Below are 22,365 nucleotides of genomic sequence, written 5' to 3'. Positions count from 1 at the left end.
ATAATCCTAACTATAACAGGTGAATTTCTATGGTTTTCTACATTTAAAATGTGAGCATCCCTGTAACCTTTAGTTTTTTAAGAGAATTTCTATGGTTTCTTTGTCTCAATTTCCTAACTATAATGTCCCTGTAACCTTTGGGTTTTTTTTTCAGTTACTTTATAAGTTTTTTTTTTATTTTTTTTTACGTAAAGTAATTTTCATTACAATATGTTAATCCAACCACCGCCCCTCAAGATCTTCAGCCATGTGCAGCAGCAGTTGGCCACAGGACCTGGCCTGCAGCCAGGCCCTGTGGCCAACCCCCTATATCAACCCACCCTTGCGCTGCTGCGGCCTTCGTCCGTGCGCAGTGGGGTTGGCTGCAGGGCCTGGCCTGCGGCCAACCCTCCAACCCTGAGAAGGTGAGATAGAGAGAGAGACCAATTTAGAGAAATTGAGTGAGAGTATTTTTAGACTTTGATGAATGATATAGTTAGAAAGATATATTTCCAGACAAATTGAAAAGAAAATACGTTTTTGTCACTTAAAAAGAGTGATATCACCTTTCAGTATGTAACTTAAATATTTATAGTTAAAAAGAAACAAAAGCAGGAAATGACCACAGCCTCACCTAGACTGGAACCCTTAACCTTCAGTGTGCATGTCTGAAACCTTAACCACTAGGCCAGATGTGACTTGACTCCTTACTGTGCAATGTCCAGGCTTAGCTATGACATTCAAGCCACAGATTTTGAGGGGAAAAGACTTCAATATTCCTTCACTAGGATATTTGAACAGATCACTAGAAAAAAACACTCACTGTCATGAGGTACTGGAATTTGAACTTTCAACCTACTGACAGTTGAAGAGCTTTACCATTAGGTCAGAAGCGACCCTGGTCTGCTCTCTATCAAAACGTAGCTATAACATTGGCGACAAACATCTTGCTAGTTTGATGCTTTGAAGTAATTGCATGGAGTGACCATTGCAATAACAATCTCTCTCTTCCATCCACTATTTGTCTTACAGCCCAACCCTCAAAATCTTTGCTGTGCAAAACAGCTTGTACCAGAGGAGTGATAATTTGAGTGTATGGTATGCAAGGGCTAGAATTGGCACCTGTTAAGCCTGCCCCTGGCCATCCTGGACTGTCAGGCCAGGTCCCCTCGTTTGAATGTTTGTGCCAATGTTACGCCCAGATGTGGGTCCTGTGTTTACTGTGCCACTGGAACCAAGCTACATCTGATAGAGGAGCCCCAATCAGGACGAAACCCGTCTTGGGTTGTGTCTAGTTTAGGGAGGACCTGGCCTGGCAGTTTGGCTGGAATGTTCTTATTGGAGCAGGGTCAAAACAGATTTGCTTATGGGTGGGTCCAAACTGAGGTGGCATGGTAGACAGAAGAGCGATTGGTTGGACTGCTACCCAGAGCAACTGCCAGTGTTTAGACAATCTTTAAGCATTCCTCCCCTCACCTTTTGTGTGTTTTATTTGTGACCCTTTCCCAGGTGCACAGACTTTTTTTTAGTAGCTCTTTATTTGGTTTTAACATAACATCCGCAATATGTGCACACATTGTTGTACTTGTTAATCAAATGGTTATACATATTGATGATGCAGTGGTCATATAAGCATATGTCTATCTAGAGCTTTGTTTTAAAATAACAATCCCATTGCAACTAATCCCTTGAAATTCCAATCTGTTATGTTTTATTCACCAAACTATTATTCAGTCCATTAGCATTTAACCTCTTTTTCATCCCAACTCATCTATATTGATTTGCGCATATGCAGCTTCTGTGCATGTATCTCCATTGTATGTGTGCCAGACTGCTCATGGATAGGTCCTCTTGTCCTATTTATCTATACAACTCAGCTGAGGTGAGTCGTATTGTCCTCAGAGGGTTCACATGTCCAATTTTGTCTCTTGTGTAGTGTGATGTATGCTTTCCTACTCAGTAATCAGCAGGATCCGGGCAGTGTATCTTCAGTGGGGCCGCTAGTCTGTTTTGGCTTGGAGTGCCAGGAGCAATGTGTCCCAGAAAGTCAAAGACCATCCTCGCCCTGTCTGTTTATGAATGCACGTCTGAGCTGTGATTTCTGTAGTGGTCCATTTGATCAAGAATTGGAGCCAATCAGCTATAAGGAGCAGTGTGGGTGCCTTCCAGCGTAATGCGATGCTTCATCTTCCTAGGAGTAATGCCAGTCTTGATAGGTTAGCTCATACTTGGGCTGTGGGGCTCTCACAAGTCAAGGGTATGTTCATCCCCTAACCATCAAAGACTATTGAGCAGATTGTCAGGTTTCTCTTGTAAAAGGTGAAGCTAATTACTCAGCCAAGTATCATTCCATCCAGCCTCTGGAAGAAGGTTGACTTTGGAAAGCCTTCCCCTGACTATATCTCCAGTGTAGGCCTAAATACCTATGATTTATATTCATGCTAGTCCTGCAAATGGAGTATTACGCGCCAGAAAATCCTGCCAAAACCTTGGTGGGTAAGTTCAGACTCCTGCATGATATCCGGTCATCACATTCTAGTGGTACCAGCTGAGGAGCTCTAGATGCCACACTGCTGCCTTCACCCTCCTCTCCCCCAGCCCAGTTCTCCACAAAGCCAGCTCTTGGTTGAGAACTACTCAGTGAGTTCATTCCATACTCATCTTTCACATATTATTGGAGAGAGCTGCACTATCTGTGCATCCAAAAGAGAAAGACATCCATTCAAAGAAAGGGCTCTTGTCCCTGTTCAACTCGTAGTGAATGTCACCAGTGCGAGCTCAACCAGATTCTCGTTTCTGACCTAATGGAATCCATATGGAGAAAAAAAATCCTTGTTCTCCCTGCCACTCCGCTCCATTCTTCCTTTTTTCGTGGGGATAATATTTATTCTATCAGCAACACCCTCTCTGCTTTTTGGCTAGAATGTTGCCTGGTAAATCAGTTCCTATTTATCACGACCATCAATGACGGTTCATGTGTGATACTGATCAGTGGGAATTGGGAGACCATCCATGTAGCATTTATTACATGAAAGCATACAACACCTTGCTGAGTCAAAAAAAGTGATTGGTCAAAAGTTTTTGCATTTGCAAAGAAACAGCAAAGTAAACTGTAGATTTAGTACAAATGTGTTGCATTATACTGTTGCCAGGCACGTAGGAGAAAGGAAGAGAGGGGTTGTGGGGGAGCCTGTTTGTGGCCTTTACATGTGTTCTGATTTAAATGCCTCTCTTCTGAGGACAGTTGACTTTGACACCACGTGTGTCAGACATATTAATGATCAAAAGAAAATCAAAAGCAGTGTATGAAGACCAGTGCCGTCGTTATAACATGGGAATGGATATGCTTCAAGTTCTATTTCAAAACCCATTCTAGAGAAACACAGACAACAAAAAGCAATTGGTGAAAGTAATTTGGACAGCCAACAGTATATTTTTGGTGTCAACAAAGTTATCACAAAAAGATTTCAACATAATTTAATATAGACAAGTAATGTGCTTGTTGCATAGAATCGTTGAGACCCATTGTATAGGAGACTAGAAGAACAACACTTGCTTGGAGGTTGCTGTGTTATTTCATGGAGCACTGCTTACAAATTCTCAGGAAATATGTACCAGAAGACTGTTGAGAGAACACAAGAAAACAGAGAAATATGATGTTAGTAACATTCCACACACATTCTGGTGCGGGGGTTCCCATCCCGTGCACCGTGACACCGCGGTGCGCCTTCAAAACCAGCCATTGGCACTCCGCACAAGCACACAGTTGTGGAACCACTGCGTGACGTACCGCTGTGAGAGTTCACAATATCCTCCCTTTTATGAAATAGACCTGACGTGGCACTGCGAGAGGTCAACAGTATTCTCCCTTTCATGCAATAGAGCGAATCTTGTCGCGCAATAAAATATGCAAAATAAAAACCGGTTAAAAGATCGCGCCTGTGCTCCCTGACAATAGGCGCTTGTGTGCCGGCTGCAGCACACCCTGTCCGCACACAGCACAGGGGCCACCGTGCCGGATTGAATTGTACAGACGTTCGTGACAATGAATGGGTTCCGTGGGCTGTAGTTTGTGTTCCTCATTTCTACATCACCTTCCCTTTCCTGTGCGCAGCTTATCTAAGACAACATATCTTTTACTAAGACAAGTGTGTGCACCCTGTGCGGCTGCGAGGCCTGCTTTAATGGGGGTGAGGCATTCTACAGCGCTCCTCTTGCAGGCTGGATCACCTGTCAGCAGTGACTGTGAGGCAGCATGTAACACCCACAGAGGGGTAACGAAGCGCCCAGAGGCAGGCGCCTCATTACCAGCGTCAGTGAGGAAACTTTCTAACTGCCCCACCCTCTGTACGAGGGGGGCGGCTTGTTCACCGTGCCTGTTCAGGTGTATCCACATACTCAGAATCCACTGTTCAGGCTGCAGGACGGAGGTTGGAGTGGTGTTGCGTGGGCGTATTTAGGGGTTGTTAATACTTCTACATCGGAGGGAATAGGCATATGAGTGTGAATGGTTTCAGTACCGGGTGTAAAATGCCCATTTCTTATATGAAAAGATTGCTGATTTCAGTGCGCGGACCAAAAGTACAGGCAGCTTCGCATGCGCTATAAAAAGGATCACATTGCTTTTACGAGAGTGAAAATGAAGGACTATAAATATAACTTCGATGCTTAAAGAAATGTTTGTACAGCGAGAGATGGCCATCACTTGCATTTTTCTCCACATTCCCTTCAGTTATGTAAACGCTACGGTTTGCAGTGATATTTCTGCAAAGTCAAATCACAAGTTCCTGGAAGCTTCCATGTAAAAATCCAAGTTGATTTTTTTTTAAGGATGGCACGTAATCATCGGCAATACTAGAAGTCTGTTAATCATTGCGTGCGGCTCCATGGATGCCAACATTTGTCAACGGTAAAAGGGAGACTTTTATAAAATTATCGGAGGAACGTAGTTCCTCACTGACGTCCGTTGAAGTGAGCCAATTTTGGATGGTAAATAGTTAAAGTATTTTTTTGCGGTAAAAATTGAGATTATTGCGCTTGAATAGGGACGGTTGGAAATCTATTTAATCCCAATTTGTCGCTGCTCCCGGCACGTGTTCGCTGCAGTCTTGCAGAGCAGCATAGGGTGGAGCTGCCATTGTAAACATGCTTTAGAAGCACACATTTCCGGTGGGCTGGGTACCTTTGGCGACCTCGTTGTCGTAGAACCTCTGCCTCGACTGCGTGCAGTTAAAAGGAGAGACCTGTGTTTCCACTTACTTAACGTTGCTCGTCTTGTTCTTTGTTGCTTTGCTGCAGGTCTGTTAATATACCTTTTGCAATTATGTGATTAACAGTTTGAGCACAACATATTGAGTGTAACAGATGCAGGACCAGGCAGGAAGATTTGTTTCTCTGCATTGGCTGCCTGCAGTCTTGGTCGTGCTCCTTTCTGTTGCCCTAGACTCGTTTCTTGCAATGTATAACCTCTGCTGAGGAAGCGAAATCTGACTCTAGCCACCTGCAGCTCACTTCCGTTTTCAGGCTTTTGTCAGAGCCGTGGGAGGAATATTTACCTGCCTCCACCGTTGTGAAGGGCGCTTTTACTCGCACAGCGTTACCTTGTCTGGCAGTGTCTGTCGGTGGGGAAATCTCCCCACGGTCCCCTCTGCAGAGACTACGGTGCGCATCTCTAACTTAAGGCTTGGGGGCCTTTATAAGGAAGAAAAGCGGATGAGCCTTTAACTTCATTCCTGTCGCCCTTTTCTCTCAGATGGTTGCTTGTCACACAAGAGCAGCTTTGTGTGCTCCTGCAGGAATTAGGGTGTCACAGGACCCCTGTAGTTTCACTGTTAGTATTTAGCAGTTTTATATAGCACAAAATCGACCCGACGGCATTGCAGCGTTTTACAGGAGCACTAGTTACATTAAACAAGGACACATTTTTTTTTGTGGGCACAGGGAGATTAAGTGATTTGTCCAGAATCGCAGGATGTTGAGTGGACGACATTTGCCCGTGTTCCCCTGTTCCAAACAGAGGTAAAAAAGATTTTGACTGAGCTAACTGCAAAGAGGATCAGCTAAAATGCTAGGCCCAATACAGGGTGCACATTGCAACACATTGCAACAGGCTTCCCTTTTAGTTCACGTACTGCCATAAAAGGGGGCCACTGAAAATGAGTTACGAAAACAGGGCTGGTCAAAACCCTGTGACAAGGTCATGTCTCTCCACGCTTTTGCTTGTTCTCAGACCTGGATGATGCCCAAGGCGCTGTCTTAAATGGTTGCTGTTTTTTTTTTTTTTTTTTTTTTTTTTTTTTTTTTTTTAAAGTTACTGTTTGTTTTTTATACATAGTCTTATTTACTGACAATTCTGTACAATTGCATGCATATAAACACTCTTGTACACCCGTACACTAACACTCGCTCACAGACACGCATAAACATAAGCATACTCTCATTCACACACCAGCTGAAAACTTACCTGGTTATGTCACCAACGCGCACCTTCCAACTTTCAACTTCCCTGATCCCAGAAAATGGCACCAGACCGAGGCACACAACCTTATGCCCAATCAGAAGCTCAGATGCGATGGGTGGCTGCCCTTCACACTTTATCATGGCCTGTGATGGGGCATAAGGGCGCATGACTGATATGTCCCAGATCACTATTATCTGACTTGCTGGACTGCCTGACGCTAGTGCAGCATGTTAGATATATATTGTGTCTTTGTTAGGACAGGCTGTAAAAAGCCCACGTCTGACGCATGAGCAATACAGCACATGGGAGCCCTCTTCCAGGGCAAGGTGATAGTACATCTTTTTCATGTATACAAATGACCAGTAGATCATTTGTTTTCATTCAAAAGCTGTATTGTGTAGTCGCTAAAATACAGAGTGAGGCGTAATGGTTTGGAGGGTCACTGCCCATGTGCCAACTATGGAGAAACCACCACTGTTTGGCTTCTACTTTTGCCTGTGGGCCAGACCTGCACAATACTTGACGCTAGCTCCCTGTGAGCGTGGTCTTAGATTTGTGGGCATATTTCTGGGTCCATTGGCTTGTTCCAAGGATTATAAGACTTTAATCTGCTTCATCCTAAATATTTTCAGGTGGAAGAATGGAAGTACTCCCGAGGACGGGATTACATTCCCCCACCTGCCAAAAAAGTAACATAATGAGGAGCAGCGGCAAACGGCCAATAGATCACTGTTCTAGTGGATGGCAATCAATAGTATGACATTCGCTCACCAGTCTTCACAGAGAAGTGCAAATTTTGAATATATTTTTTTTCCACCATTATCAATCAATCAAACAGGATTCATAAAACACCGCTGATCACCCGCGAGGTTTTCCAGGCGAGGTTATCCAGGCGCCGAGGCCCAAGCTGCTTGGGTGGCATCAGTTGAATAGCCAGGTCTTGAGTCCCCTTCTGAATTCCTGAAGAGAGGGCGAGTCTGGAGGGTGAGGCTGTTCCAGGACTTTGCGGCAAGGTAGGAGAAGGACCAACCTCCGCTGTTACTTCGGTGGATGAGGGCGTATGAGTGCGGGAGGAAGAGGTGGATAGCAGGAGACTGGAGGGTTTGTTGGAAGCTTAGGTGGTGGTTGCTGTATGCAGGTCCATGGTTGTGCAGGGCTTTGTAGGCATAAGTCAGAATCTTGAATTGGCATCTCTTAAGGACGGGGAGCCAGTGGTGTTTACTCTGGTGAGGGGTGATGTGGGTCCATCTGCGGAGGTCAAGGATGAGTCTGGCTGCTGAGTTCTGAATGGTCTGCAGTCTCTTCAAGAGGTGTGTAGTGATTCCTGCATATATTGTGTTGCCGAAGTCCAAGTGGCTGGTGATGAGGGGTTGAGTGATGGTGCGTCTGGTGGAGACTCAGACATTTGAAGATCTTTTGGAGCATGTGCAGCATAAGGAAGCTCTCAGAGGAGACTGCGTTGATCTCATTCTTCATGGTGAGTTTGCTGTCCAGGATGATGCTGAAGTTCCGGGTGTAGTCCATAGGGTAGAAGAAGGTCCCAGTTCAACAGAATACCAGGAGTTGTTCCACGTGGAGGCGATGTTCCCAAATATAAGTTCTTCAGTCTTGTCCATATGAAGCTTGAGATAGTTGTTTTGCATCCATTTGGTGATGCTGGTCAAGCACCGGTGGAAGTTGGCCCTCGAGGTGGGAGGATCTTCAGGTAGAGAGAAGATGAGCTGGGTATCGTCTTTGTAGGAGATGAAGTTCAGTCCATGGTTTCTGGCGATGTTGGCTGGGGGTGGGGGTGGTCATGTAGGTGTTGAACAAGGAGGGTTTAAAGATGAATCTTTAAGGATGCTACAGATGATGTTCTTGGGCTCTGAGATGAATGGTGGAAGATGAGTCCTCTATTTCTTCCGGGGAGGATGGATGTGATCCATTTGAGGACATTGCTTTGTATTCCGATTTGATGAAGCCTCCTGATCAGGATGTAGTGAGACACAGTGTCTAAGACGGCTGAGAGGTCGAGGCAGATCAGGGCAGCCACTTCTTTCTGGTCTAGGAGAGTTCTGATGTCGTCCATGGCTGCCATCAGGACTGTTTCGGTGCTGTGTTTTGTGCAGAATCGGGATTGGGAGGTGTCCAAAGATCGTTGTTTTTTTAGGTATTCTGTGAGTTGGCAGTTAATGAGGTATGATGCAGAGTAGCAATATGTAAAACCGTCAACTCTGGTTCACTTCAGTGCTATGTTACACATGTGGAGAATGGTATGTTAGTGTTTGTCTCTAATTGTATAATGGAGCTTAATAGCTATTTAAGTTTTTAATGCATTAGAAAAGGTCAGATGGTTAGGGAAGCTTTGCTATCACGATGGTGAAAGATGTTTCAAATTTTCGATGCCAGAACAATGAAGACTCACCTAAGCAAGGCCTGTGGAAACGGAGTGAATACCGTAGGCCAAGGGCCCTGCTTTAGTGTTGAGAATTTGAATTGTAATAGTGGTGGGTTGAGTTATTGAAAGCGCTATGGACTACACAGCTATATTTCAATTCAGCTCTTGATAGCACTGGCAGCCCAGTGAAAGGAAACTGGGTGGTGTAATGTGGTGTAATGTGATTTTTTTTTTTTTGGACACAGGAACAAGAAAGCCACAGTATTCTGAATCTGTTGCCCTAGTTCTGTCTTGACGAAATGAAAAGAAAGTATTATCAAAATGTACTTTCGTAGGGAGCACCAAGTAGGTAAGATATGGTCTGACTACAAAAACGAAAGCTGCAGAAGTCGATGGAAGATCCATGTTAAGGCTTGTTTGTGTTGGTTGGTTTAATGATTACACCCCGGATTTCTCTCTTCTGAGATTTTCACTTGTATATCCAATGATTCATTGGTGTGCTGCACTGTTAAAATTTGTTGGAGAAGTTGTTGCTGCTATTGTTGATCCTGGCCAGCATGTCATTGTCACCCGAGTAGGAATCAACAGTGAAACCGAATAAGTACATCAAGGGCCCTATGGAAGATGTTGGTAACAGCCTTGTCTTAAGGCTATTTGAACGGATGAAAAGAAGATATGGTAGTCCATCATTTATGAGCAGTATAAGGTCATGGAGGACTGAAACAGTCGGTGATTAAGGTACTCGCGAGGGTTAGTAATTTCTAGTGGTCATTGCACATGCTTGTATCTCTACGTTCACGCGCATCTAAAAGTGTCATTAAGCTGTTTATTTGTATAATACTAGGATTTTATTTCAGGGCAGAGGATAGGGAAAGGTAACATTGGCCTTTGGACTTCTGTTTACACTCCAAAACTTGACAGCCAGGAGTCGATTGCCTATTAATGCCACAAAGTCTGACAACAGCTTAGATCGAGTGCATAGTATCTTAAGACTCTCTGAAAAGAATTAGGATCGATACCAGAGATAGTAAGTCAGGATAAACTGTTACAGATGTAAGGCTCCTTCTCTGAAGAAACCTCATTTTGTGGAATCTTACATTATATTTGCAGTCACTAATAAGACTAATTCAAGGCCCTGGTTACATCCTTTGTATTCCTAGATAACACAATCCATTTCCCAGAAGGGATTCAACTCCTGTTCAAATTGTAACCTTGAAGCTGTTCATTGTGTCACCCTGCTGAGTGTTGAGTCCCACTTGAGTGCATAGAATGCAGTCCGAGGATAATCAGATTACTGTCACGCAACATAGCTTCACTAATATAAAATTCCAAAACCGGTATGTGCTTATACAGGGTGACTGCAGAAGGCATTAAACTAGTCATACAGATGTTTTGGGACATGGGTCTACCCAAAAAGTCTGTTCATCATACTGGATTTTCTTAAGACATGCCAATGATTTTCATGCAAATCTAAATGTTTTGAGAAAAACTGTATTGTTCATACTCGATAGCTTAATAATTAACATCTTTCTTACTACCGGGTTTCCCATACTGTGGGTCATCTAAAGCTGATTTTTGGTGTTTCGGAAAAGTGGGAGCAATAAATCAAAATGCCCTTAATCTCTGTGTTTAACTTGTCACATTTGCAGGTGCTTCAAAGATAGAGGGCAAATGTCAGCCTATGTTTTCTGATGAATTGCTTCAGGATTGGAGTTTACTTTTCTTTCTCTGGCTGCAAAGTGAGATGCGTTTTTAAAGTCAATTGTGTGACAGTCTTACTGGAGGCTACAGAATGTGAAAGGAAAGTCTGTGGGATGTGGTGTTTTTGCAACACACAACAGAATTTAAATACTAAATGAACTGGATGTATGCAGTGGTTAGGAAAGCAACAATGGCCCACATTTTATATAATTCTGATTCAGAGATGATAATAGGATCAAAACAAATCAAGACACTACTTGGTGATGATCAAATGATAAATATACACAGAAACCCGATCTCCATACATTATCATTTTTGTGCTGAAAGGTTCTATCACTAAAACTGTCTGTCTACGCAAAGTGAGTGACCATTTCAATGGAAACTGTGCGGTCTGTGAATGACAGTGCAATACCACACAGTGCTTAAGTTACATTAAAAAATCGCCCCTCATGTCCTTTAAACGTAGGTGGGCCATGAAAGTATGTCTTTCTAAAAAGTGGGTCATGTTAAAAAAAAGTTTAGGAACCACTGCCTTACTATATTAGGTAGGCAATGTGTTACTTTGCATTTATTTCAGTTTACTCATGTTCTGCTACCTGGGTCTGCATGCCTTTGAAAGTAAACTAAAATGCTCTTATAGTCTATTGTACTAGTCAGGCCTGTGATTGTCACCGATACTAAAATTATGTTGGTTTTCAACATCTTCTTTTGGTTACTTGCGGTTTAAAAAACTTTCTTTTAAATCGTGCTGGCTATCTCAACCTCCTGCATCTCATTTTTTCGACTTTGGCACCAAACACCTTGCGTTTTTGTTCAGCTTTTGTGTGTTTCAGTGCAAATTCAGATCTGTTGTTCGGAAATAATACCTCTTTTACCCTAAGTTAATGACTTCTCTGTTACATGTCAATTCTGTAAAAGAATAAAGTATTTGAAAAAAATGTCTCATGGGGCATTCTCACAAAGGTAAGTCTTACATGTGTAAATTTACTGAGGGTAAATTTACTCTTACACTTGTGAGTAAGTTTATGACTTTGGACTATTCACAAAATCAAAATGAAAGTTACTTTAAATTGTACACTTACTCGTTTCCATCTCCTGAAAAAGGTAATGGAGCCAAATTTGAGTGTGAAGTTACTGCCGCCAAAAGGAGCATTACTATGTCTAGCACCCACACATGGTCAGCCACTGATACTGGAAAACCCTCCCAGAGAAAATGATATAGGTAGGGGCTTAAAATAGAACCCCGTACGAAATAATGTTACATACATTTATTTGAATTAGTTAAAAGTATAAATATATATTATTTAATGCGAAAGCAAATCCAAAAAGAAAACATTTAATTTAATATTTTAATTGCCTTTTTGAATTTAAACATTAATGTAAAATATTGAAATAGTTTTAATTAATTCAGCACATCCGTTTTAATACTTAATATGTAAATAATTTTACTTAATGTGGGATTTTTTGTTTAGGAATATGAAAGAAAAAAAAAGTAATTTAATATATTTAAAAGCATTGCTTATTTCAAAATTAGGTTATTTTATTTATGTTATAATTTTTATGATCTAATGTTGGAAAAACAGACGTTGATATTACATCAGTCAGTGTCATAACCACAGGTGCACAGTATTCAATAATGATATACAACCTTGGTGTTGCAAACGGGAAATCCAGTAAAGTCCAAACCCCACTTTGGTATAAGGGGTATAACCGTGTGGATTCATTCTCAAACTTCATGCTAAGGTCACTGTTTGAGCCTTTTGAGAGTACAGGTAAAGTGTGTTAATGTAAGTTCGGTGCTGCAATAACATGCATTTTCTGTACCCCCGACAGTTCCTCCGCCCCCTCTGGGGCAGGTGGTGAGTTAATCATTTCTCCCCACTGCACTGTCATCTGCTGCATTCTTAACTATTCTGATGTCTTGTAATCATTGTTTCCCTGACAATACCCAGTCAGTCATATATTCCATCCACGTACTCACCTTAGCCGGCCTTGATAACAGCCATGAATCAGAGTTCTTTACATATTCAGCGCTAAATCCAGGATGACAAACCTATGAGACAGGTGGAATTGCTGGGAAGTCGATCCATAGTCCCCTAACAGTATTGATTAGTTTTGCACTTAATGGAATTCTTACAACCAGCCTCCGATGTGTCACATGCCTCCCCAAATGTAAGGACTTCCTTAGCTTGATACAGGTCTTCCATCTCAGCACATCCTCCACCATTCCATTGCGACATAGAAATGTAAAATGGGATGTGTAGGAAAGTAGCCTTTTTCTAGTTTGGTTACCCCCACTTTTGGCCTGTTGGTCAGTGTGTTTGACTGTGTCCTCTGGGATCCTGCTAACCAGGACCCCAGTGACTGCTCTCTCCTCTAAATTTGGTTGCTGGTAACATTTTATCCCCACAATTGGCATACTGGTGCAGCCTTGTAAGTCCCTAGTATATGGTACCTAGGTACCCAGGGCATTGGGTTTCCAGGGGATCCCTATGGGCTGCAGCAGTTATTCTGCCACCCATAGGGAGCCCATGCAAAGGATTCTGCAGGTCTGCCATTGCAATCTGCGTGAACTAGGTGCACGCACCTGTTTTCACTACAGGTCACTACACCAGGTCACTATAAGTCACCCCTATGGTAGGCCCTCTCAGCCCAGAGGGCAGGGTGGCGGTACCTGTGTGTGAGGGCATCCCTACACTAGCAGAGCCACCCCCACAAACTCAGCCCCATTTTAATGGACTTTGTGAGTGCGTGTTCGCCATTTTATTTGTGTGCTGGATATAAGTCACTACCTATGTCCAGCTACATAATGGTAACTCCGAACCTGGGCATGTTTGGTATCAAACATGTCAGAATCATACCCCAGTACTGTTGCAAGTATTGGAAGTATGATTCCATGCACTCTGGGTGCTTCTTAGAGGACTCCATCTTTGCTACCACCAGTCTTACAGGGTTTTCCGAGCAGCCTAGCTGCTGCCACCCCTCAGACAGGTTTCTGCCCTCCTGCTGCTTGATCTGATCAAGCCCAGGAAGGCAGAACAAAGGATTTCCTTTGGGAGACGGAGGTAACACCGTCTCCCTTTGGAAATAGGTGTTACTGGCTCGGGGAGAGGTAGACTCCCAAGCCACAGGTTTGCTTTGAAGGGCACATTTGGTGCCCTCCATGCATAAACCAGTCCACACTGGTTCAGGGACCCGCAGCTCCAGCCCCTGCTCTGGCACAAAACTGGACAATGGAAAGGGGAGTGACCACTCCCCTGTCCATCACCACTCCGTGGGTGGTGCCCAGAGCTCCTCCTGAGGGTCCCTGGGTTCTGCCATCTTGATTCCAAGGTTGGCAGGGAACTCTGGGAGAATCTGAGTGGCCAGGGCAGGGAGGTGAAATCAGAGGCACCCTCTGATAGGTAGTTGTGTAGTTAGGTGACTAAGCCCCCTCTTTGGACTAAATAGGGTCTTCCTCTGGGTTGGGTCCTCAGATTCGGCTTGCAAGATTCTAGCAGGACTCCACTGCAACCTCTGCTTTAACTTCTGGCCCCCGGAACCACTGCTGGACCGTGCAGGAACCTACAAGTTGCAGACCCACGAGGAAGACTCTTCAACATTGTATCCAGAATTCCTGCCAGCTTTGCAAAATTTCCACAGCTGTGCATCCTCAGAAGATTGCAACTCTTCAGCCTGCACAAGAAGGAGGAGGAATCTCCCTCGGTGTGAAGGCATCACTCACCTGCATCCGCAGGTACCTGGCTGCAACGATGACCAACTGTGTGGATCTCCCCTCATCCTGAGTGGTGTGGTTCCTGCATTACGGGTGGTGGTCCGGAGTGGTCCCTTGGTCCTCTATACCAGCTGTTTCACTTTGGTGGTGGTAAGTCCTTTCCACTCCACGCAAAACAGTACCCCCATGCGCTGCAACTTTTGCACCTGCCAGAGCTTGTTTGCTTCACCTCCAAAGGGAACTTCAGGCAACGTGTAACTTCAGCCCCCCCGCACTCCCTCCTGGGTCTCTGTGTGGTCCTCCTGCGATGTGGGAGCAACTTCTGTGGTGCTGCATGGGCTGCTTCAGCGACTTCCGTGTCACTGTCCTGTGGGGCACCTGCAGGTGCTGCCTCTGCGGGCCTTCTGTGACGCAGAGGGTCCCCTGTGACTCCCCCTCCTGGATAGAGTCCTCATGGACCTTGCTGGTCCCCGGCAGCACCTCTTTTCCTATAACTGTGAATTTGGCTTTGCCTAGGCTTGTCGGTGGAAATCCTGTACCCTGCTGCCGTTTCCAGTGCACATCAGTGATATCAACAAAATATCCAGTTCCTTAAATATCGACCAAGGTTTTGGACACAACATTTTGTAGGGTGGACATGCAGTGTGAGAGAAGCACTATATTAGCCAGGGCAACCCCACCCATCACAGAAACTGGCAAGGTGTTCCAAAATTACACTGATGGGGCGGAGCCCGCAGAGGACCCTCTCCATGTTGCACTTATATTGTTTTTCACCATTGTGGGCTATCTGCGTACCAAGGTATCAAAGGTTCTCTGTTTCCTATTTCATGCCCAAGTTGGGTAAAGCGTGAGGCGGGAGTCTTGTATATGCAGCCAGTGGGAACAGCACTGTTTTAAGTTTATAGACTGGCCATAATATTACCAAACTTATCCAACATCTCAAACAATATGAGGAGTGAAATCTGCAGGTTGGTCTGGAATAGCAAAATATCATTGGCGCACAATGATACAATATGTGTTGTATCCTCTATAGAAATTCCCCCAATCCCTCATGCTCATGTAAGTGTCCATCTTAGGGCTCCACCGCAGGGCAAATAACTGTGGTGAGAGCATGCTGATCTGCCTTGTACCTCTTCTCACCAACCAGCTATTTAAAATCAAGCCACACAAGCATACCCATGCAGACTGTTTTGTATATAGGAGCTTGAAACAGCTTCTAAATTTGAATTAAAGGTTGATTTTTTAATTTTTTTATTTATTTTGATTCTAAAATCAGTAGCATATAGTCTTAATTCAGTGTGTTGAATGGTCTTTCTATATCTAGGGCCACCAGGGTGCCCTCTAGGTTTGAGTCAGCCGTTGTATGTAGCACGTGTTTGAATCGTCTCAAGTTCATAAGCATTTTATGACCGGAAATAAAACCGCATTGGTCGGGATGTACCAAATGGGTGACACATGGCAAAAGTCTGTTGGCTAGAATTTCAGCAGGGAGTTTGGCATCCGTGTTTATCATGGACCGGGATCTATAAGATCCCAACCACTCCGACTCTGTCTGGCTTCTTTATTCTATTTTTAAAATAAATATATAACACATTATGCATTATTACTTAACTTAAAAATATTTTATTACTTTTTCCACGTTTAATAAACTTTTCTTTTATATGCCCTATACCAGTGATACTCAAAGTATGGTCCGGGGGCCGCATGCGGGCCTTTTGATCTTTACATGCGGCCCCCAGGACAGCAGTATAACTAGGCTGCTGTTTACTCGACTTAACAGGCAATACTTTATTTAAACACTATCAAAGATAAAGAAAGGAAGTAAGGAATTTGTCCTGAACCGCTTTACTGCAGGAACAGTCATTTTTTAATAAAGCTTGCAGCAAATGTCTGCAACTATGACAAGAGTTCTTAAAAATTCAAAAAGTGTATTTCATTTGTACGCAGGAACATTTCTTTTTACTACATCAGATCATATCAGTGCATGGAGAAGTATTTTTTTAAGAACAATAGATTTCAAACATAAGTTCAGAAACATTCATTCTTACCCCCACCTTGATAACAATGCCAATAGTGATTTAAGAGGCAAGTCAGTTATCTGCACTCGTTGATTGGTTTGATTTGCTATGAACAGCTTCATAGTTTATTAAATCAAACACAGAAAGGTTCACACAGAGCACATACTGAAGTCATGCATTGTGAAGTCCTCCTACATACAATGAAGGGAATGTGAAATAAAACATTTGCTTGGGATCACACAATTTGGTAAAGTGAGGAAGCTGGGATTAATGCCACGTTTTCTGGTTTCACATTGAGTGATTCAGCCACTAGATCTATATGCTTTGCGGCTCCCTACACCCACCATAATGCCACAACCCCTCCCCATCCAGAGCCCCCTCCTCCCTTTGATTGCCAAGCTGCTAGCATCAGTGTGGCCCTTGGTCACACCACAGACCAAACTTTGTGACCCCTGGGAAAATGTTTGTGAGTACCTGTGCCCTATACTTTACCAGAGGAAAATCTCTGCCACCAGGATGTAAGACTAAATTTGAAAAAATTGATTTCCTTTACTAAGTATTAGTAATTGTTAAAAGTGATGTATATAATTAATTAAAACAATTTTCTTTATTTGTATTAAATTTAACTTTTAAATTAAAAAGGTTATTAAAATATGTTCACATAAAATAAAAGTTGTATTTTTAGATGATGTTTTCCATTAAATAAAAGTATTCATATTGTTATCTATATTAATGTAGTCAATTTAACCTGATTTCCTTTTAGGGGTGTATTTTAAGTCAATACCTTTGTTATATTGGGTGGAAGGGTGTTGTAGTGCCTTTGAGTGGCCATGTGATAGCCTGGATGTTCTCCAGCTCTGAGAGGGAGAACTTAGTTTTTTTCCTAGTAATTACTATTGAAATGTAGTTCCTGAATAGGAGCAGGCCTACTCTTTTATGGGTGGCAGAATGTTCTTCCTTAGCCCTCCATTAACCCTAGCTTCCTCCTTGTTAAATCCCTCCCCTTTTGTCAAATGTCAAAGAATTTATAGAGCGCATGGCTACCCGTACAGGCTTCCCAGTGCTAACAGGAACATGATAAACAGACATGCTGCTTATGCAAATACATAGGTCTTTCATTGTCTTTTGTGATAAATATTTCCCATTTTCCCTCCACTCCCCCTTGTCCTGCCCGTTTTTAGTACTGAAATGTATACCTATTTGTGTTGAGAATCTATCAGGGTGGTGATGTCTGCACATAGAAATATAGGACGGGCAGGATCGAACTAGCCTAAAGGTAAATCAGGCACTGCCTGATGGGCTGGTCTGGCAGGTAAGTGTGGGACATTTTGTGTTGTGATCGTGAGCCTATTGTGTGGTCTGCTGGGACAGTTTTTACTCTTGGTTTCACTGGTATTGCAGCAAGCATAGCCTGCAGCAAGCTCAAATCCATGCAGTCTTCCGTTCTTGCAAAAAACAAATACAGCCTGTCTTTACAAGTTCAGAACAGCTCCAGTTGGGTCCCTTTTGTAGCTATCTAATTCACTAATGGGCACCACTTTTATTTTGGTACTCTGGCCTATTTGAGTCCCAGTCCAATCCAGAGGACAGCAGCAGTCGTAGGCCTATGCATGGAATTGCTGAACAGCTTTTTGTAGTTTATTTATAGTTCTATTGTAGTACCTCAAAGTGTACTGCACAGAGCAGTTTGTTCATAAGCCCCAGTGTGTTAAAATAACATGTTCTCTCCTTTTTTTTCCAGGGGAAAAACATAGTGGTATTTTATGGCTCTCAAACTGGAACAGGTGAAGAGTTTTCCAACCGCCTTGCCAAAGACGCCCACCGCTATGGCATGCGTGGGATGTCTGCTGATCCTGAGGAGTACGAGATGGTAAGAGATTTAGGTTTTTGTAAAACAAAGAAAAATACTGAAATCATACTGAAATATACCACATCTGCTTTATCCAAATAGTGTAATGGTCACCCATTCAAAGTTGTATAGCCATAGTCCCAAAACCTAATAATGAAAGTTGAAATGTATTAATTTATCCACATTGAAAACGGGCACATAAGTTGAAATCCCCACAACTTCTTCCATGTTTTTAAGAGCACGTTTCTAAAGTCGTCATTAAGACCAGGGTATATAATGACCATTTTGTGTGGGTTCCTGTCACTAATTGACTGAATAGCCGAGTGCATTAAACTTGTGTATTTTAGCATATTGAAAGGAAGGCAGTTGTAAATATCTGTGATATCTTGCACATAATTTGTCTACCCCTCTAGATACCATTTAATTTGAGTACTGCAATGCTTTGGGCTGTTTTGTGGTTGCCTACTTTGGGGAGAGTACCCAAGTTTAGGTATTGTAGACTGAGCGGTCTGTCTTCCTACCCAAGGCAAAAAAGGACAAATAAATTAACTTGTTGTGACAGAGAAGAAATTGTTATCCTCTAGTTAGGGAACCTGAGGATCAACTACCCTTCTGCATTTGAAATCATTCTATCACAGAGAGGGTTATTCTGGGGATAAAACTTGAAGAATATCCCAGTTGAATTATTTTTGCTGGCCAAATGTAGCAGAGGCCTTTTATGCTTCTTCCTCCTTCTCAGTCAAGTGCAACTATCTGAAATGCATATTCTTGGTGTAGTTTCCCCTGATGTTTTGACTGTGTGCTGGACTTCATTTTTGCTGGCTTTATGACTCTGCACACTTTACCACTATGATCCAGTGCTAAAGTGCATGTGCTCTGTGTCTAAATTATGGTAACATTGGCTTCTATATGACTGGCTTATTTGATTTGCTAGTATGTCCCTAGTATAGTGCACTATGTGTGACTCAGGGCCTGTAAGTCAAATGCTACTAGTGGGCCTGCTGCACTGGTTGTGCCATCCACTGTGGTAGGCTTCCAAACATGCCTCAGTCCTGCCATTGCAGGGCCTGTGTGCGCAGTTTAAGCTGCCTTTATGAACTGGCAAGTGTACCCACTTGCCAATCCCAACCCTTAATTTTTATTACATTTAGCACACCCCTAAGGTAGGCTCTGGTTAGCCTCAAGGACAGGGCAAAGATATTTAAAAAGTTGGACATGTACTTTTTAAGTTTAACATGTCCAGGTAGTGAAAGACTCTTTTACTGTTGCAAGGACTCTCTCTCCCGTGGGCTAGTATGGGGATTGCCTGAAAACATCTTTTAAGTGTAATTTCCAGTTAGGAAAATATAGAAAAATTGTGTTTGGTGTCTCTGGACTCACAATTTAAAAACATATATTTTGGTGAAGATGGATTTTAAATTGCAGGTCTGAAAATGCCACTTTTAGAAAGTTGGCATTTTCTTACTTTAAGCACCCTGTGCCTCAGCCTGCCTCCAATTCACATCTGGTCTGTGTAAGGTTAGGTGGCAGCTACCTTTATGCATTGCACCCAGACAGCCATAAAAACAGGACACTCAACTGCCTCTGCATTCCAGCTCATACCGATAGGTCTTCCTGGGCCGGAAGGGTGGAGGGGGCACTTTAAAGAATAGTGTCCAGGCCACGCACAAAGGACTGATACCCAACCACCAAGAGCTCCTGGCAGACAGGACTGGGGCACTTCAGAGCCACTCTTTGAATCTTCCCAACTTCAAAGGCACATTTAGTTATAAGTACTGGGCCTTTGACACCACATACTAGGAACACTTCTGGACTGGGGGCATTCTGCTAGGAATATGGACCACAGGTCTTATCGGGAGTGATTGCCGCTTTGCTGTTTGCTCTGCTGTGTTGGCCAGCTGCCTGCTACTTCTTGCCTGGTAGTGAGAGGACTGCAATCTAAAGTTTCTCCAATGGCCACTGAGCTTGCCTCTTATTTTTGATGTTCCTGAGACTTCACAAAAACTTCACCTGCATCTTGCTACCAGCACTTGGACTCTTCTGCTGAGAGTCTTGCTCTGCCAAGTGGTGCCAAATCCAGTCCTGGGTCCTTGAAGGTGAGGGTGGTGCTGCAACACAAGAACTGACACAACAACACTGGCATGTCACTTCGAACTGACGCATCCCGCTACAGAAATGCCGCCTTGCTGCAGCCTGCACCAAAGCGGCGGACACTGCTCGTTGACTGTGCGATGCAACGACCCTGACTTACAATGCAGCCCCGGCTTAGCTGATGCGCACCGACGCATTGGAACAAGAACTCATTGCTTGTGGACATTGATGCATCAACGACGTTGCCCAATCAGGAAACAACCCATCACCTGCAAGCGCTCTGCATCCCCTCCTTGGAGCAACACATCGTCACGGTGCATTGATGGAACAAAGGTACTGTCCGCGGGTCTGCGCGACTCCAGCACCCGGCCCGCACTCCATCGTGGTTGGACTGCACTTTTGGTTTTGCCCCGGTCCTGCGCGGCAGGTAATTCTGGTTGGAGCTATTATTTTCTAAACACTGCATTTTGATTAAACCTTTCAGAATTCCTAACTTGACTTGTGTACGTTGGATGTTTGTTGTTTTGGTCTTATTTGACTCACATAAATGAACATTGCCTCTTTAATTTAGCCTGACTGTCCTATGCCAAGCTTCCAGAGGGTGAGCACAGGTAAACATTTAGTCTGTAGCTTCCTTGCCCTAACTAGGATTGTCGTCCCTACTTGAACAGAGTGCAGACCTCTGCCAACTAGAGACCCAATTTCTAACAAGCGAGAAAATATTTTCATTTTCACTGTGTGGCAAAGTTTTGGGGGCTTTTACCAAAATTGTGTGTCGAGTATTTGCAACTGCTTAAGTGACCCTGGTATGGCTCAGATATGAATAGTGGTCCAGAAGAGATAAATTAGTTTGCAAACAGTGTGCATCCCGGTAGTGCATCCGTGACACATTGATAAAGTCCAGCTGTGATCTCTCACAGGTAGGTAGGCATAGCCCAGGTAGGGGTGCTGGGAGTTTGACATTTATTTGGCTATGCCACTGTCCTCTTCTGGGCCTGTCCTCACTCTAATCAACTTTAATCCACCAGTGCATCAAGTTTAGTAGGAAGGTTTGTAGGGGGCTCCAGGTACCTTTGTCTACTTGTGTAGGGTAGTGTGGAGTAGTATAGTTCTAGTTTTTTCTTGACAATGGCTGATATCTAACAGCCACTACCAGACAGCAGGGTTTTAACCTTTTCCCAAGTACACACTACCCTCCTTTTAGCTAGCAGAATGATGGTGACAAATCGTTGTACAGTGCTGGTGATGATAGCCTTGTAGCCAAGAGCTCGATTTTGTTGGGAGGGCTCCAGAGAGAATTTAGTCATTCTAGAGAGGATATCAAAAATGTCAGCCCAGTATCTGGTGATGGAAGGGCAGCCACAGGCTAGATGCAGTAAATCGTCATCTAGGGTCCTGCACTTCAGGCACTGGGAGGTCAGATAAAGTTGGAGTCTCATGAAGCCGTAGGGCAAGCAATAGAGGCTATGTAAGAATTTTAAATGTATTAGCTGTAATTTGCTGTTTGGATGTAATGTGTCGGTTTATTCGCAGCAGTATCTCCATTCCTTATCAGGAATAGCCCCACTTAAACACAGGTGATGAGCGCATTGAGTGCCTCGCAGGTTGGCATGCCTGCGGAAATACATGGTTGTAAGTTTTGCAGAGTGCTTTTAACCAGAGGTAGAGAAACCGGTCCAGCGCCATACATTCCCCTATGGCAGTGATTCCCTCATAATCAATAAAGTGCCCATCAGGGTAAAGATGTCCCATTGTTCTCGGTCTCCAGCCACTAAGCCTGCGCCAGGCTGGTGGTTCCTGATAAGTTGGATCAGTGAGTGAGTGTCAGTTGCTCTGCTGGGGCAAAGACCATTGGGAGCTGTAATCTGTTCCGCATAATGACCCAGGCCGTTTGGGTTCATGTCAGTGTGTCTATCTCGGCTTGGCCGCACATCGATTGCTGGCCAGCCATCGCCTTCAGTGAAAGAGGCTGCACAGCTTTAAAACAATTTAGCCATCTTCCACTGCGAGCCGCTGTCCTCATTTGCAGAGAGCAAGAGAAAGTACAAAGCAGTTCATCAGAAGAACAATAGATACATCAATCATTTAAAAAAAAAAAAAAGCTCAAGCCTTATCCGGTACCAAATACCTTCCACATTCTCTCAAAGATCAGTGAGGGTTGGTCATAAAGTGCCA

General features: G+C 43.6%; 1 protein-coding gene across 3 annotated transcripts in view; it reads left to right on the top strand.

The window, feature by feature from the left end:
• The window catches only part of POR (cytochrome p450 oxidoreductase), a 374,224-nt gene that overhangs the window by 136,797 nt on the left and 215,062 nt on the right, over positions 1 to 22,365 (top strand). For all 3 annotated transcript variants that reach the window (XM_069226728.1, XM_069226727.1, XM_069226729.1), the window contains one exon: positions 17,992 to 18,120. In XM_069226728.1, the coding sequence (XP_069082829.1) occupies positions 17,992 to 18,120 (129 nt within the window). The remainder of the gene's footprint in view (positions 1 to 17,991; positions 18,121 to 22,365) is intronic.

The sequence above is a fragment of the Pleurodeles waltl genome, chromosome 3_2, assembly GCF_031143425.1.
Source record: "Pleurodeles waltl isolate 20211129_DDA chromosome 3_2, aPleWal1.hap1.20221129, whole genome shotgun sequence".
In the NCBI taxonomy this organism is placed as follows: domain Eukaryota; kingdom Metazoa; phylum Chordata; class Amphibia; order Caudata; family Salamandridae; genus Pleurodeles; species Pleurodeles waltl.
Note: the sequence above shows the minus strand (reverse complement) of the source record. Positions and strands in the feature narration are given on the sequence as shown.